The 17,093-nt window shown below is 52.6% G+C and overlaps 1 protein-coding gene across 4 annotated transcripts in view; it reads right to left on the reverse strand.

Annotated features, from left to right (window-relative positions):
- Positions 1-25: 25 nt before the first annotated feature.
- The window catches only part of KCTD15 (potassium channel tetramerization domain containing 15), a 43,877-nt gene continuing 26,809 nt past the window's right edge, over positions 26-17,093 (reverse strand). For all 4 annotated transcript variants that reach the window (XM_075434170.1, XM_075434168.1, XM_075434169.1 and 1 more), the window contains exons 3-5: positions 15,447-15,591; positions 8,634-8,939; positions 26-3,426 (exon numbers count right to left, since the gene is read on the reverse strand). In XM_075434170.1, the coding sequence (XP_075290285.1) occupies positions 3,271-3,426; positions 8,634-8,939; positions 15,447-15,591 (607 nt within the window). In that variant the 3' untranslated portion in view covers positions 26-3,270. The remainder of the gene's footprint in view (positions 3,427-8,633; positions 8,940-15,446; positions 15,592-17,093) is intronic.

A 17,093-nucleotide genomic window follows, 5' to 3' on the forward strand; every position in this document is an offset into this window, starting at 1 on the left:
CTCGTAAATACCCCCAATTTGTGTGAAAACATACTCCCTTATTTGTACTTATTTTGTAAAGAAATAAAACAATTTACTAAAGTAACACATCGAGTGACATACAGTATTAATTTGTCAAACATGAATTTCACATTGTCTCGTAGCTTTTAAGCACTGTTGGGAAACATTTTGCGTTCGGCTGTGAACAGGAGACCCACAAAGGGATATTAAGCCCAGGTACGTCCACGCGATGCCGTGCCGAGGCTCGCCCTCTGTCCGACACCCGGGAACGCTGTCGGCCCACGGTGCTGCCGGCGCGGTGCCCGGGGAGCGCAGAGCCGCGGCCCCGCTCTCGCTCCCGTCCCAGCCTCGGGAGCCCGGAGCTGAGCGGGGCTGGACACGAAGCGCTGGCCAAGACCCCGCGTTCCTCAAGGCGCCGTTCCAGGGCTCGGCAGCCGCGGATCAGCGCGATTCTGTTCGGTCGAGTTACGCGAAAAGCCAGGCTACGGTCACTTGGTGGCCTCTGTAGTAAAAACCTCTGCCGGCTGCACAGCCCCGCGTCGCCGGTGTCTGTGGTGTTTGAAAACCTGCTTTAGCGACACTGAGCAATGTTCTTAATTATGTTGCTATGGTTTAAGGCCAGAAGTAAAAATTCAAATCAGTTTTTGCTGATATTGCTGCCTGAAAATACAGGGAAATAAGTAAAAAAGATAGAAATGAAACTGTAATAAACTTTAAATAAGTGACCTGAAGTTACTAACTGAAAGAACATGTCCTAGCTTGACTTTTTTTTCCCCCAAAGGCATATTTCTTCCAGCAGAGTGATTGTTCCCACATGCCTTCCTCGCCTTAGCGCTGTTTCGCAGTCAGCGGTGTGATGTCATGGCTCAAGCTCCCCATCCCCGGTTCACGCCGACCGGCGGCGCAGCCTGGAGCCCCTCACGGTGCCACCTCAGCAAGCTGCCCGAAGCACCGCAGCCGCTTCAGGGAGCCCCCAAAACCCCACGTTGGGCACCAAACGGACGGCACCCACCGTGGCCAGCCCGAGGGCTCCCCGCGGGACCGCAGCACCGAGCTGCCGCGGCGGAGAGGACGGGCACGGGCCGTGCGACCCTCCCCGCAACGGTGTGCGCCGCGTGAAAACACGGAGCCGAACCCATCACGTAAGGACACTCTGAACTGAAAGTGAACTCCATGTACGAAAGCAATAAATAAAACACTTTTTTTTTTCTTTTTGTAAGATGTGGCTACATCAAGCTGAACGGAGGGAAAGGCTGGAGGAGACGCGATCCGAACATCGCCCCTCTTTCAAACACCGTGGGAGATACAGTGAGTGTTCCACCCTACTTGCTTATTTTTGATCATTTACTTTACAGAAATGTTTATGGCATGAAGTACTGTATAAGAAATGTGCATACACAAATACATGACAATTATACGTTAAGTTCTTTACAATATTAAATGTATAATATACAATTCTACAGATATCTTACATACAAAGGTGAATGCTGTGCCATATATTCAAATATGGCAATGCCTAGCAACTTTAAAATGTCGTACAAGTATAAAACCACAAAATAAAATAACTTTACAACTCTTTTAAAGTCGACAGATTTGCTCAGCTGTTGTGCTAAGTTGGCAGGCCAGTACGTGTCGGCTAAGATTTCCAGAAGAGATTTCCGAGGCGGGTAACCAAGGGGAGAAGACCTGCAGAGGTCTGATTTTCCACGGACAGGTATCCAGCCCTCTTCCAAAAATCAGACCCCTGCCTAGGCTGTACCTCGGATACTCAGTACAGCTCGTCGCTTTTGAAAATATTAGTCTTAAACTGGATTTCTTTTTTCAATTTTGCCTGATTGTGATCATTTGGTATTGAAGAATCGCTGACCATTCAGTACTCTGTCCCTTGTTCTATGTGGCCGTATTTATGCATCTAAAAAGAGTTTAATTCAAATTCAGCATCTACAACAGTATTCTATAAATTAATGTGGGAGAAACTAAATTGTGATTAACACAGGAATTAGTTACTGAGGACCCAATCGTGCTAAACAGCGACAAACAGGGTTTAGCAGAACGCTATTTATAACCTCGCACCTGCAAACGCGGTGCTGTCTCCTGAGTTAGGAAGCCCTGCGAGCCAGAGCCGGCAGCGGCCCGTGGAAGGAGCAGCCACCTCCGGCAGACCGCGGGCTCCGGCAGAGAGGAGGTTACACGGAGAGGGGGCAGCTACAGAGTCGGTATTTCGGTAAGAGCTTAAAACAACTGAGGGAAAACAATCTAACCGAAAGGTGGCCTGCTTCCGTCGGACAGTGGCAGGAGAGGGCTTCCACATCTCTTTGCAAAAATCCCAGACCCGCACAGAGCAGGCTTGTCCCAAATTCTTCCCGTTTCTGCCCAACTGTGGGCTGACAGCGCGGTCAGCAAATGCGTAACGAGGGGGGGCAGAGCTGGCTTGGCAGAACCACGCTTCGCTGAGGATGCAAAACTCCACAGCTTCTGAGTGAAAATCAGACCGGCTGTAGAGAGCTGGGGTGCGACCCGTGCGTGACGGCGGATGCTGCTGGATCCCTGCGTCTGCCAACGCTGCCATCAGCGGCCGCCTCGGGTTTTTGTCGCTTTCTTGTTTCAGGGCTGGGGGGGGGGTGTTAGTACTGAGCACCAGTTGACTATAAATCGGTCCTTTCCTGATTCTGGATTCTGTCCGCAGAGAGTGATTTCAGTTGGAAATGTTGTATAAAAATAAGCCATCTGCGAGCACGAGTGAGTACAATCACCGGTGTGACGGAGCGCCTGGCGGTGGGGAGCACATCTGACACGACGGAGGTGCGCAGTCGGGGAAGAGAGTCAGTGCAGTTTTTCGCGTACCGTCTTTGTCTGGCAGGCGCCCGCTTCCCGCGCCGCAGCACCGGGCGGGGGTCGCTGGAACGGCTGCCGCAGCCCTTCCTCCCGCTGCTCTGTCCCAGCTGGGGGAACTGGTCTTTCTGCGGAAGGCCAGTCGAGGGCCAGGGGCTGACACCGCTTCGCCTGGTTCACCGCTGCGGCTGTGCGGCCCGGAGTCCGCTCCCCGCAGGCCTGGTGCGCAGAGCCGGCGCAGGGATTTCATCGTGAAAAATGGACGACTGGTTTCTCAAATGCATTTCATGGCTGGCTGTGTGACAGGTAGTTTCGGAATACCACTAATCGGCAACATAAAGTCAAAATCCATTTGCTAATACTGTTTTGCAAATCCTTAGTGTTTCACATAAGGGACTATTAAACACTTCTACGGTTGCAGAGGGGTACGGGCAGGGTCTAGTCCAGGGGCTCCTGTTTTATTCTGATTGTTGGGGTCGGTTGTGCTCGTCTGTCTTCGCGACACAGCACGTATTCACTGAACTGAGAGGAATCCACCCCACCGCCACACGAAGCTGCCACAGTAAATCCCTTCTGAAATAATCTTTCGAGCACCTGCAACGTGGGGGGAAAAAAATCAGATTAGTACTTAGCAAATTTTAGTGATAAAAGCATTGCGGAGTACCGGATCTGAATGATGGATTTAGTCTTTCGAGTCCTCGCTGAATGAATATTACTCAGGTATAATTCCATAACTTATTCTTAAGTGACTACACTGTGATTAAAGTCTCGCTCTCAGCAAACCTCTGCAGAAAACAAAAATTAATCAAACAAATAAGCGCTCTGCAGAGCAGCTTAGTACATTGTATAGTAAAATACTGGACTATTGATGCTATAAGCTCTTACTGCTTATAGAAAGCAGCGTCGGGTCGAAGTTGTAACAAAAAGTGCCCATTACTCCTTAGTAATGCGAACAGTCCCACAGAAAGGGGCTGAAGACATTTCTCAGCTCTTCCTGGGCAGACGGAAACGTGCGAGGAGCCCGCACGGCACTTCCCAGCCCTTCGCCGGAACGCGGCCGTGGTTCTCCCGCGCTGGGAGGGAGCGCTGCCTGCAGCAGAGCGCGGCAGGGACGGCATGCGGAGCTGAGATGCGGGCAACGGGGAAGCGCTCTGGCTCAGGAAAGAGGTTTATTTGTGTTGCCCAAATGTGCATTTTCTCCTTCTAAAGAAAAGATGGTGCAGTTTAGATGCACGAATTTAAGGAACCCAGAGGCAACTTCAATTTCTGAGACTGTCACAGAGCACATTACCCTGGGATATACTGATGGTGGCACCGGGATTGGGGCTGCGTTCTCACAGGCACGAGCGTGCTGATGGACGGTTCCCAGCAGAGCGGGACGCACGTGGATGTTTCTCGGTGTTCGGCCCCACCAGGGCAGAGCCCGCCCTGCTCCTCCCGCCGGCCCCAGCACTGAGGGACAGTTCTGGTGTTCTCCTCCACTGACCGATGCCACCACGGGCAGCAACCGGCACTGCTCTGTGACCCTCGCCCAGGGTCCCGCTTCCACTGCTACAGCGTACGGGCCGTAAACCTGACGACGACCTCGGTACCACCAGCACCCATCCCCACGCGAGAGCCATCAGCCACCCACGACGACAGCGACGAAGCCGTTTGAAAACTTGTTCGTCCAGCCGAGGGAAGTGTCTAAGCAATGTACCCACCTTCAGACACAGTCAGCTCGTGCGCTTTCACACGTTTGTGTTACAGAAAGAATTTTACATCTGTCTGGGTTTTACTAGCCCTGGGAGCACCTCAGCCGTTGCGCCGACCGCAGCGCTCCTCCCCAGCCCCGTGTACCGCTGCCCTCGCCCCAGACCCACCCGAGGCCGCGGCGCATTTCTCAGTGCACCATTTATTCTGCCTGAACGTTGGCTTTGCTTTCTCCAGAAACACCAGTCTGGAGCCTTTATTAAGGGTAACTGGTGTCCAAAGGACCACTCCATCCCAGTGGCACCGTGGTGCAATGCCAACCCCAGCAGCAGCATTGGCTGGTTTTAACCCGTGGGAACCCTCCTGTGGGGCAGCCTGTGCCACCCACCCGGGTTTTAATCCACACGGTTCGTTCTCAGCGGTAGCTGCAACCTGGTGCTTGCTGCCCCGGCTGCTCGGGACAGGCGAAGGAAAGGAGCTGCTCTAGCACAGCTTTGCCGAAGCCACGCCGAATCTGCTGGAAAGCAGCTTGCGGAGGAGCCCTGCCTGGCCTCGGGACACGGGGATTTACCTTCTCAGCAGCTCGCGTCTGCCGAAGCTCACTGACTTTTGCCCTGATTTTTACATACTTTATATCGTAAGAAAGTTGCAGAACTGAAAAAATCAAAAAAGCACTTCAGTGTATGGGAGAATAATGAACCTGGAGAGATGAAAAGAAGGGGCAGGAGTGCGGGTTATCGAAGATATGTAAAAGGGAGAGAAAGCACAAGCCTACAACGCACATCTTCGTCCGGGCTGAATGCAGCCCGCAGGACAGAAACGGGGAGCAGGCACTGCCGCTGGTGCCTGCCCAGAGAGGAGGGCAGGCGTGTGGGAGGGAAGGAGGAGCGAGACGTCGCCAGGCTGCCCTTTCGCAGGCCGGAGCGCATTTTGACTGTACTACGTATCCCTGTTCCTAGACCCGGCACGACGGAGACGAGAGGCGACCCAGCCGCGGGAAAAGAGGCTGCTTCGTTCAACCGGCCAGCGAAGCAGAGGATCGACAGGTCAGGTGTCAGAGAGAGACGCGACTGCAAAATCCTTGCTAAAAACCTTTTAAAATCAATTTGCCGGTACAACAAAGCGAGCGCGGGGGTGCCCCTGGCTTGCCCCGGTGCGGAGCCGTGGGCGGCTGCGTGTGAGCACAGGGCCCTCGCTCCCCGAGCCGGCTCTCTGCGCGCACCGTCCGGGCAGGCGCTGCACTCGGAGCACCGCACCCGGAGCAGAGCCACGCGTTCCGGCTACCTGCGCGCTCCAAGGACCCGGCGTTAAAAACCTTGGTATCATCGATTTTCTCAGCAAGAAACAAACCAGGCCAAATCCTGGAAACAACGCAGAGAATGTTGAAATCTTGTAGAGCCGTAAGTGCAGCCTGGGTGAGGCTGAGCTCGTGCTGGCTGCTGCCACATATGCAGAGCACTGGTTTGCATGCGCCGGTGCGTGCACAAGAGAGACCCAACGTGCTGGACATGAGCAGACTTCAGTGCTGCTTGGTGAATTTGGCTCTGCGCACATTGCTGTTTCTGAAGGTAAGGTACAGACAGAGGGAAACCAGTAAGTGTCTCCGAGTCAAATCAGAGCTACTTTCCTGTAAATCTCCAAAGAGAATACGCCAAAAAGTAAATGAGTGTCAGCTGTGGTTCTCCGACACACAGGGAGCCACACACATCACATTAAATAGAGGGTTTGTGCTAGGATTTAATATACTCTGTCTTCCAGGGTTCGGAGCACACTGAGATACAGACTCTGATTTTCTTGGAAGGTGTTCCAAATAGGAACATGATACTTTCCCTTCTTCCCTTCCATTTAAATCTTGCAGAATACTAACGAATTCAGTCTTGATTATGAAGACTCAACGTGTACCAGCATCACAGAATTTCCTCTAAGGAAAGCTCATGTATCTCACCAGAACCTGTTGCAAGGAGCGGAAGAACCAGCGTCAGTCGTCTTCACTCTGTACCTATATGTAATTACAAATGGGCGTTAAACTAAGAGCAACTGTACGTTTTCGGCGGCCACTACGTACTCAGTGTTGACATTCCTTGTTTCATACGCACAGCTCTTGACACAAAACATGCAATCAAAATACTTCCCAACGATCCAAGGAATTTACCAATATTGCGGTCGCGCTACCAAGCGCATTCCGCAGGCACAGGCAGAGGAGTGCGGTACCGCAGCAGGCAGCGGGCAGGCTGCCCGCCTCGCGCTCCAAGAGTCTTCGGGAGCGATTCTGCTCTTCCAACGGCCTCCCCTTCTAACCCACCTCCCCTCAGTCTGCGCGTCTGCTCCCCTGTACTTCCAGCCTCTGACTTCATATTGTTTTGCCAGAAAATCCTGGGAAGGGGAAGGGCATCGTCCATCAGAGCCGATGATAATTAGCTGCTGATTTCATCAGCCTTTGGTCTCAGAAATGCATCATTTTTCAGAAAGTGTTTGAAAACACTTTCCATTAATTATATAGTAAAATGATGTAATTTAGTAAAATGATGTAATTTAATAGTATTATTTAAACTGCAGACTCTTTGACAGAAATTTTTTTTCACAACAAGAACTGAAGAAGAGCCTCTTTGATTCGGTCTGAATTTTGACTGAATTCAAAACACATTCGAGTAATAACAATAATTAGCACTCGGCTTTCACTCCAAGCACGCTGCTGGGATAAACAGCGCCAAGCGCTCAGCCGTGTGGGCGCCCGGCGCTGCGCTGCCTGCCTGCAGTCACCCTTTGTTGCTGCAGTTATTCCCCTTTCTCGCACACGTCCGGCTGCGTGGCGTGGGCCGCGGGGCTGAGGCGCGACCACGCCGCCCTGCCCACCCGCCCTCACGCGACGGCCGCTGCTGTACGCGGCGACGAATCCAGCTCTGCTCCCGCTGCCGGCAGACGGCTCTGCCTCCGACCCACCCCCAGCCTTCTGGTTCTGGGCAGCCCACCCTAAACCTTGCCAAACGTGAAACCGCCGGGGACTGCACGAAATCAGCCGCAGGCACCGGACCATTGGAGTCCGACCAAATAAACCGCTCGGGAGCCCCGGACCGAAAGTGGCCCCGCGCGGTGGGGTTTGGAGCGGTTTGGGAGGGGGATGCTGCCCCGACGAGGCAGGCGGCGTGGCGTGCTGGAACCGCTGTGACCACCACCATGGACTGGGGTGACGGCCGCTCTCCCACAGCGCCCGTCTGCAGGGGACGGTGCCTGTGCAACACTCCCCCGCCCGCACGCCGCCTTCCCTTTCCGTACTGCCAGTATTCGCAGCGTCTTTTAATGGCACACAGGCAAAAACCACCAGCTCTGTTCTGCCCGCGTTAATCCAGGCACAAGTCAGCAGCGTCCCCAACGCCGCTCCTTCTCCGCAGCCCGCGGGCAGCTGCTGCCCCACAGCCCTGGCCGCGGCGGCAGCGATCCCTGCCGAAATGGCATTTCGTGCCCACGAGGCTGCTCCCTACACATCAGCCACATATTTATTTCCGCTGCCATCCACCTATCTGTCCAGTTATCTTCTTTTGTTTCATAGGTTTAATTTTAAACCTAATGTCAAAACTCTGAGTATAAAATGAAATACATTTTGTTTAAAATACTCTGGGCAATTTTTATAGAACATCCTTTTGAAAAAAAAAAAAGTGCAGAGATCAATTTTTTTAAGTCCATCCCGCAGGCACCATCATTTAATTATGAGTGAGACATAAATTATGCATTTACACATTGTTGCATTTTCTATAAAATGGTGTGGAGATTTTTTTTTGTAGTTTTTGGAACTCTCTCTTTCTTCCTGGGGGCACTTTGGAGGGAAAAAAACCTGCTGCAGGCTATACATTGATGAAAAAATTAGCATTTATCAGTATAACACCATTATGAGACCAGCATGGCACTAACATACACAAAATCTAAATCTATTTTTCTGCTTAGACTTAGGAAAACCTGAAAGGCTGTGATCTCACCAGGCAGAAAATGTCTCCTTGCAGCATAAGCACTAAAGGTAATTGGGCAGAAGCAAATAATTTGCATATAATTGAACAAGAAATAATAATAAAAAACCACCCCAGCACACAGATGAGCCAGCACCAAAAGGCCATTACCTGCACTGAATTCAACCGGCAGTAGCCATTCAAAGGGAACCTAATAACGTGGGTAGGGTCCTGGTTCCAGCCTGCGTTGACGGAGTTGCACATGACGTCCCCGGTCTCGGGGAAGATTTCTTCTATCAAGGCTTTCTCCCCACTCAGCGCAATTCTTTCCCCCAGATCCGGGGTCACTCTTACGACCAAGCAGTCACAAGGCTGGAAATGTTTCCTCTGTTCCTTCTCTTGTTTCCATCGCTCCAGTTCCTTAATCATTGGCTGCAGCTGGTAATACTTTGCTTCTTCATATAAAAGATTAAAGTCCTGGGAAAAAAAAAAATAATAGAGAGGGAGAGAGAGCAACTAGAAATGCTTATAGTTCTCTTTTAAAAATGAGTATTGTTCCTGTTTGACCTACTTAGGCTTATGTACTGTCAGCAAGAGTGCAAAGGCAACAGGTATCCACACACTTTGTCCTCGTCTTACACCTACACAGAAAACCACACCGTGTTAGCGTTGAATCGGTTGGAGCTGACCGTGAAGTTCCCACTGCACTGAACTGTGCTTTCATTTACTGTCCCGCAAGCTCAATGCCAGCAGGCTTTGCTTTTGGATTAAGAAATCAAAATAGCTGGTTGCAATAAGTAAAGCCTGCTGATTTGTAGGAGAAGATGTCCTGAGCCCTGATCTTCTCCCTTGGCCTCAGATATTCCCTTCTGATCTTACAGCAGGAGCTCCTGGGCTTCGCCGTCACCTCTCGCACACGCTGCGAGACAGAGATGTCAGTTCAGCTTCGCTTCTCACCTGTCTCGGCTGAGTCTGGGAACCGCAGCTCCAGCAGCTCAGCTGCTCCCTGCGCTTCATGATTATTCATGGCTTTAAAGCATACTTTGGAGGCCGGTAAGTTATGCGGAGGTAGTGACCATCCTGCTGGCTGGGAGCTCAGCTGTGCGCTCCAACAACTTCAAAGAAATGGTTCTTCCCAGCCATTTGTCCGTCACCTCACCTGGGCCCTGGGCAATTCCACTGCCCAGCCTGCTCCGATTCCCAGGTCACTGACTGAGATGTCTTCTGCGCACCCTCACTGACAACTTTTCCCCAGCTTTCCGACAGATCCTCCCACCTCAGCTTGGATGCACGAGGCTGTGCTCAGGCCAAAGGTGTCAGCAGCCCCTGACCTGAGGCAGCGGCCGTGCCCACCAGACCCAGCCAGGGAAGAGCAAGGGGGGAAGCCCCGGGCGGGCATGTGCTGATGCCGGCCCCACCGCTACCTCCAGCCTCCCGGTGGGAAGAGGAACATCAGGGGCAGCTCCTCTCCCCAGAGACCCGCCGTCTGCGTCCCAGCTCTCGCGCCGGTCTGCAGATGGAAACGCTGCACCGCCCATACGCTACGTCTATTTGTGGAGCATGCGGAGGGTCAACACCTGGACATAAAGGCCAGTTCTCCACCGCTGCAGTGAGATTAAATGAAAAATCACAAGAGCGAAATGGCTGGAACCGTCTGGACAGGAAGAAGGGCATGACAAGAAGTAATCAAGAAACAGGCACCAAAATTACATGAGAAATAATGGCAGCACTGCTGCTCGAGGACTCGGGGAGGAGAGGGAATCAAAGGCCAATGAAGGTGCAGCACAAGAAGGTGCGACTCTCCACAGCGGCTCGGAATTAACCTGTAAAGTCTGCTGCTGCAGGACATTATTGAACCAAAGCGGTTAGCTCTGTTCAAGTCTGGCACCCCGGACCCAGCTCCGGTAGTGGAGAGGTGCTGCCTGCAGCCTGGAGACACATGAATATTCACACTGACACATCCGATCACAAAAGGGACAGCCGTCCTTTACCTGTCTTTGATGTCTGCTAAGGCTGGGATGATACCCACACTGCTAAGGGAGAAAAAAGGATGGCAGAAGGCACAGAGAGGAATGTGGTAAGGGCAAGCGGGCAGAAATGAGGGCAACAAACACTGATGGGAAGTAGCTGGAAGATGAAGAACAGCAGGAAGATTACAGAAGACATCATGCAGAAAGCACACCGCGAACAGCCAGAGCTGGGGACAGGCCAGCCGAAGAGGCACGGAGACCGGCTGCACTACCTGCTCCGGGGTAAGACAGCACCAGCCCCAAAGCCTTGTCCCCCGAGGGAAGGTCCTTCCCCCCTCCCCAACATCAGCGCTCGCTGCTGAACCATCGCTGCTTTTCTCTGTCCACCAGTGAAGCTCCCGGGTTTACCGAGCATGGGATCGGTTTAACCCTACAGGGATTAGGGGCCTGAAATAAAAAACAAGCCCTGCCCCAAACTTTCTGACATCCTCCTTGTGCGGGACGCTGGAGCAACAGAGTCCACCGCCCGACTGTGATCACTACAGAGGCGCATGCCGGGGCCTGTCAATGCTCCTGGGCGTCTGCTGGCCCCACGCATCTCTTTTTTCAGCAAAGGAAAACATGCAAAGCTAAGGAAAAATGTAATGCTGTAGAGTGAACAGGAGCTTACTGAAGGCAATGGAAAGTCTCCCAGTGTTTTCAGTAGGTCTTGAAAAACTAATTTTAGAATATCTGTGTTCACAGTCACTATAAACTAACATATTATTCGTAAGGTCAATCAAGTGAATACGTGCTAAGAAAACTCAACAGTAAAGCCTAGAAGAGCTGGTACAGTGATATAAAACCCAGTCCTTCATTTCTGCAAGCGGGGAGAGGTACAGTGCTCCTGAGGCTGGACGCAAGCCCACTGCATTCACCAGGGTCTTTTCACCTGACTTCACTGGGCTTTGGACTAGACTGACAGTATCCTGACCCACGGGAGCTCCACGGTCCAGCACCCTCTGGCCGAAACAGTAATGCCATAGGGCAGTGCAGACAGATTCGGCACCCTCTGGCACGAAGGCTCCAGCCCCGGCGCCAGCGGGGGAGAAGGGAGCAGCCAGCCAGGCAGGACGCACACGGCCCTTCTCCAGCCGCAGTGTCCAGGCAGCGTCGGAACCTCATGGGAAGGGTAAAGATCTTTCAAAGATGCGGCTTTTTGCCTCTCACAAAATGACTTTCTGCTCTTAATTCGGCAGAAAAAGCTTTTTTGCTGGCGGATTTCGCGTTGGCTGAAGTCTGCGGTCACCTCTGAGGAGGGGGCCCTCCTCCTGGGGAGGGGACGGACGGCGTGCGGCCAGGTCGCACCAGTGCCAGCGTGTCAGCAAAGGTCTGCTACCGCAGGCAGAGAGCCGGCAGAGACCATAAAACCACATCGCCCGTCAGCCTGATGCCGTTCGCTCAGTACTAAAGCGGTCCTTTATTTCTGTACCCAATGCTGACTCCCGAACAGGCGGGAATGGCTCTTTCTGCCCATTTTTCACTTGTTATTCTTTGTTACATGAAAAAACAAACTGTCATCCTGGCTTAACGTTTCTTTTATATTTTAGTGCTGTGAAGATATGACTCCTGGCTACGAGAGAAAGTTGCTCACTTCTACGATGACAACTGCACCCTTTGCTAAGGTCAGTTTGAGAGCTCTTAAAATTAGATGCAAGCACACAAATTTTAAAATGGTATTAATAAATCAGCGTGTCGGCCTTGTGGTTCCGGTGCTACAGGTGACCTCTGTAATCCATATGAAACTCAGATGTCCTGTGCGTTTGTGCTCCTGCCCTCCTTTAGATGGAGGAAGAACTTCTTCACTCTGAGGGTGACGGGGCACTGGAACAGGCTGCCCAGGGAGCTTGTGGAGTCTCCTTCTCTGGAGATATTCAAGACTCGCCTGGACAAGGTCCTGTGCAGCCTGCTCTGGGTGACCCTGCTTCAGCAGGGGGTTGGACTGGGTGACCCACAGAGGTCCCTGCCAACCCCTACCATTCTGTGATTCTGTGATTCTGAGTAACCACGCACACTGCCCGTGTCCATTTTCACTGACGACTGCTGGGCAGGGAGTGGGTCTCAGACCAGTAGGTGCGATGGGGCTGGGTTTGCGTGCAGTTAGGTGTTGGCAGCGAAGGGGCAGGTGCTGCTCACAGACGTCCTGGGAAACACCTCTGATGGCAGGGGGAGATCGAGGCAGGGGTATTTGGGCTGCAGAGGAGGGGCAGTGCCTGTGCCAGCCCCTCCAGCCCGGCAGTGTCCCAGGCCAGGTGTGCTGGCTCCATGCTCGGCTCCAGGACGTTTGCTGCTCAGAGGGTACTGGATCCATGCCCTCCTCCAGGACGTTTGCTGCTCTGGGGGTGCTGGATCCGCGCTTGGCTCCAGGACATTTGCTGCTCAGAGGGTGCTGGATCCATGCCCTCCTCCAGGACATTTGCTGCTCTGGGGGTGCTGGCTCCATGCTCAGCTCCAGGACGTTTGCTGCTCAGGGTGTTGTGGTCCCAGGCGCGGGACTCGGCACGGGTGCAGGGAGAGGGAGCTGTGCGCAGCTGCTCACCTTTGCCTCGCTCAGCACGGGCTGGTTGCAAAGCAGACCCGAGCCAAACAACGCACGGTCATGTCTCAGTGTACTTCATGTGGCTCAAAATCCCCCAAACCCAGGACAATGATGTGAACTGTTAAGAGTGTTGCTTTCAGCAGGGAGACCTGTCAGATACTAAACACTTTCAAGTTCTGGCTTATGAGTAGTTGGAAGTGTAATTAATATTCACTGTAAACACACCGGTTAGACTTGATAACAAAGAATCACTAGCCTAGGAACACATACCCCAATTTCTCTGCATTTCGGTGTCAACTTAGTCTGAAAACAGCACTGAAATAGCACACACAGTAACGCTGGTGCGGTACTAACATTCCAAACTTTCCAAAACAACCGTCTGAGCAGCAACTCCAGTTGAAAAGCAACTTGGCTAAACCTTGAGGCTAACAAACTGCTTGATTAAATTAAGGGGTAAAAACTAATAAATATTCAAAACACTTGATAATGCTTTGTTTGACATAAAGAACATTTAATGCAAGTCTCACTGGAAAACCTGTCAGGTTTTATACCTTAAATAAGAGTTTTGCATTTAGAAACACCGAGTGATTCCATTTGCTGCCTTTGATTATTGTCTTCTGTCACTTTAATCATGCTGGTAAAATTACACGATTTCTGTGAAGTCAAATCCGTTTACAATGCAGTTTTAATATAGCTTTGCAGTGCATTCTTCTGTGCATTTTTATTTAGTTACTCCCTACCTAGCAGTACTTTGCTTTGTTCTTGAGCCCTCATTAGCCTGGGGTTTGCTCTAAAGCTCTCCCAGGGAGGAACTAAATAAAATACAGTTAACCCTATGCAAAGAGACGGTCTGGAACAACGGACGGAGCCCGGGCACAGCGCCGGCTGCCCCGAGCCTCTCCCAGCCCTGCCAGCGGCTCGCTGCGCAGGCAAGTCCTTGGCATCCACCGGCACTCTCGCCTCCAGGCTCCCACCGAGTCCTGCCGGTTTCGTTCCACGGCACCTCTGAAACCTGGGTGCCGCTGAGGCCACGATCAGCTCGAGCTACATCTCTTCTGCCCTCTTCTCACGCCTCCTCGTCCCACTGGAGTGTCCACAACGCTGCCGTGGAAGCATCCCTCTGGCGTTTCGCCCGTGCCGCTTCTCCACCCGCCGCCCTCGCCCGATCCGCCTTACCAGCCGCGGGACCGGCCTGGCCTTCAGCTCCCGCCTGCGTCTCTGCTCTCACTGCTCTGCACAGAGCTCTGCTCGCACCCACCCGTCGGTGCCCTGGCTCCTGCCCTGCTCCGCGGCCGCCCAGCCTCCCCGGCTGATTGGTGCTCGGGGCCGGAGCTCCAGAGCCACCCTGAGTGCCGAGACCTCTCCCTGCTCCCCCCGCACAGCGCGCCTGCTCGACAAGAGCTGCCAACAGCCCTTACCGGGCTCAGCCGTGGTTGTGCCCCTACCCTGGGCACGGACGGCTGAGGAGCGGTCTGCAGCACGGGCACCAGCTGTGCTCCAAGGCGGAAGCCACCGCAGCAACCAGCAATGGGGACTGACTCGGTCACGCCTGGCCAAAGTATCTCGCCTACCTAGGCCAGCACGCAACGTGACGTCTCCCCGCACGGCGCAGCCACGCTCCACGGCCTCTGACTGCGCAGATCCCCGTTGCCATCCCAACGCATTCATCATTTCATCCTGAAGTCAGGGCTTTTGTTGAATCTTGTCATCTATAGTTTGGGACACTTTTGTCTTCTAATTTTCGTACATAAGAATGACAATGCTGCAAGTTTCCTAAGTGCAAAGCCAAATAAACAAGGCTAGGAGGAGAGCGTTTGAACAAGCAGGACTTGCAAAGCAACAACCAGCGCCATCATTTCATAGAAAACACGTATTGCTCCTTAAAAAGCCCTCGGTAAATTCCATCTCCCAAGAATATCTTGACATTCATAAACTGTGTAAAAGATTACATCCTGAAATCGAAGTAGCTGCATCGGTTGTATCTAACACAAATCCTCACGGGCTTGTTTAGGGGTGTTTCTTTTTTATACCAACAAGAATAAGATTTATACAATTTAAGTCCTCTAAGTATCAAATTTAAAACATTTCTTCCAGGTTCTGAGCATTAAACCCCGGTAAGTGCTAGTTGCTGATGCTGCTTCTTAATTGTTGTTATACCCTGATAAATAAGCTAAAAATGTGAGAAAATACAATTAGTTTAGAAAAACTGATTTAGCCGTAAGCTCCATCGTTTAACTTTTTATGGTATCCATGACAACCATTGGTCCATTTATTAAATAATAGCATCCCTGGTGTAATACACATGTACTAAAAACCCTAACAATAAACAGCAACATTTAGTTAAGGGTGTTTAGGTCAAACACACAAACCAACCTGCACCAAAACAAGTGACAGAATGGGAGGAAAAAATGGATTGCCGACTACAGCTTTCCTTACCTTAAAGTCATCTGGGAGCAGTAGCTTAGATGTCCTTAGGAAGCTTAATATATATCTGAAAATTTCACCATCTCGATCAATGAAATAATGTTGTTTTAAACTGTCCAAGACAATAGGCTCTGTGCCATTAAACAGACGGCTTATTCTGAAAAAAGAAAAGAGAAAGAAATGGGCAAAAGAGGCGAAATCTCGTTACACCCTCAGGGCTGAAGAGCATCCAGCCAATTTAGCTGCATCAGTTCAGTGTGCGTAAGGTGACGCCGTGTCTTCGCCTGGTGACAAACGAGCGCACAGAGACAGATGCCTTAGACGCGTGTGTGCACCCTCACGCTCACACAGCCGACACACGTGTGCATGTGCGGACATAGGCGTGCACGCGACACGTGTGTGCACACGCAGAGAGAGGCACACGCCTGCTGCGAGAGCCCCGCGGCTGACCCAGGGCTGCCCCGACAAGCAAAGTGCCTACGACACGCTCCCCCGCGGCTGGCAGAGTGGTTTCAGGGAGAACCATAGAATCATTATGGTTGGAAAGGACCTCTGAGATCATCAAGTCCAAAAGTGAACACGCGCCACCAGCTCCATTATACATCCCTGTCCACCACATACGGCCAACGGAGAATCGTGCTGTTACTCAGAGGTGGGTTCCTGGCCACAAGCTTTTCCTCCAGCTTGGCTGCCATTGACCAAAGCCTTTCCATGTGAGAGGAGTGGCTGCCATACACCGAGATGGGCTGTACGGACCTGTTGGCGCTGGGGAAGTGGCCATCCAACACCGAGTGTCCTGGCAAACCAATGGCGCGTGCAGCATCTGCAGCGCTGTGTGGACCACCAGCAGCCCTGGGGATCAGAGCCTGGCAGAAGAAAGCAACGTGGCCGACCTTCTGTGAGCAAAGGAAAGGAAGCGAGACCTATGAGACCGGGAATCAGAGGGTTACAGGACCAAAATACCACATCAGCGACATCACTCCAGCTTTCTCCACATCCTGAGGAGCGTGCTCTGCAGAAAGCAAACCGGGCATCTGCCTGGCTGCTGCTCCTCCCGCCTCTCCCCTCCGAACGCCTGGCTCCTCTCAGAACGCTTTGTCTTCTCATGAGAAATAACCCGGCTGGATCTATGTTCTTGAAAGGAAAATCGCAGGAGACAGACAGCGACGACCTATTAAGTAATTGAGTCCATCTCTCTGACAGCGCAGCATTGTTCCCCGCCGCGGAGCGGCTCGTGTTTCAAAGCCAAGCCTTCAATAACCCTGCCGGAGAGGAGGACTCCATTTCCCAGAGCGACTATCCCGCGGCCGGCTGCGTTTCACTGCCCAGCCGCCCCTTCGGCTCGGCTGCGCCATCCCCCCGCACCCCTCACCATGACCAGGCCCTGCCGTGGGTATCACCAAACCCTGCCGCGGGCACCGGCCGCAGCCCTGCTGCCTCCCTCCATCGGCATCGCCACCGCAGCCCAAGGCTCCCAGCCCGGCGGTGGGGCAGTGGGTGCGAGGGGCCGCAGCCTGGCCCTGGTGATGGGAAGGGGCCAGTGCCCTGGCGATGGGAAGGGGCCCATGGCCCCAGTGATGGGAAGGGGCCGGTGCCACCGCTGCGCCCCGCACCGCTCACGTTGGACTGCGGGTCCGTGCAGCACGGCAAGGTTCACTC

Source organism: Opisthocomus hoazin, chromosome 12 (assembly GCF_030867145.1).
Source record: "Opisthocomus hoazin isolate bOpiHoa1 chromosome 12, bOpiHoa1.hap1, whole genome shotgun sequence".
Taxonomy (NCBI): domain Eukaryota; kingdom Metazoa; phylum Chordata; class Aves; order Opisthocomiformes; family Opisthocomidae; genus Opisthocomus; species Opisthocomus hoazin.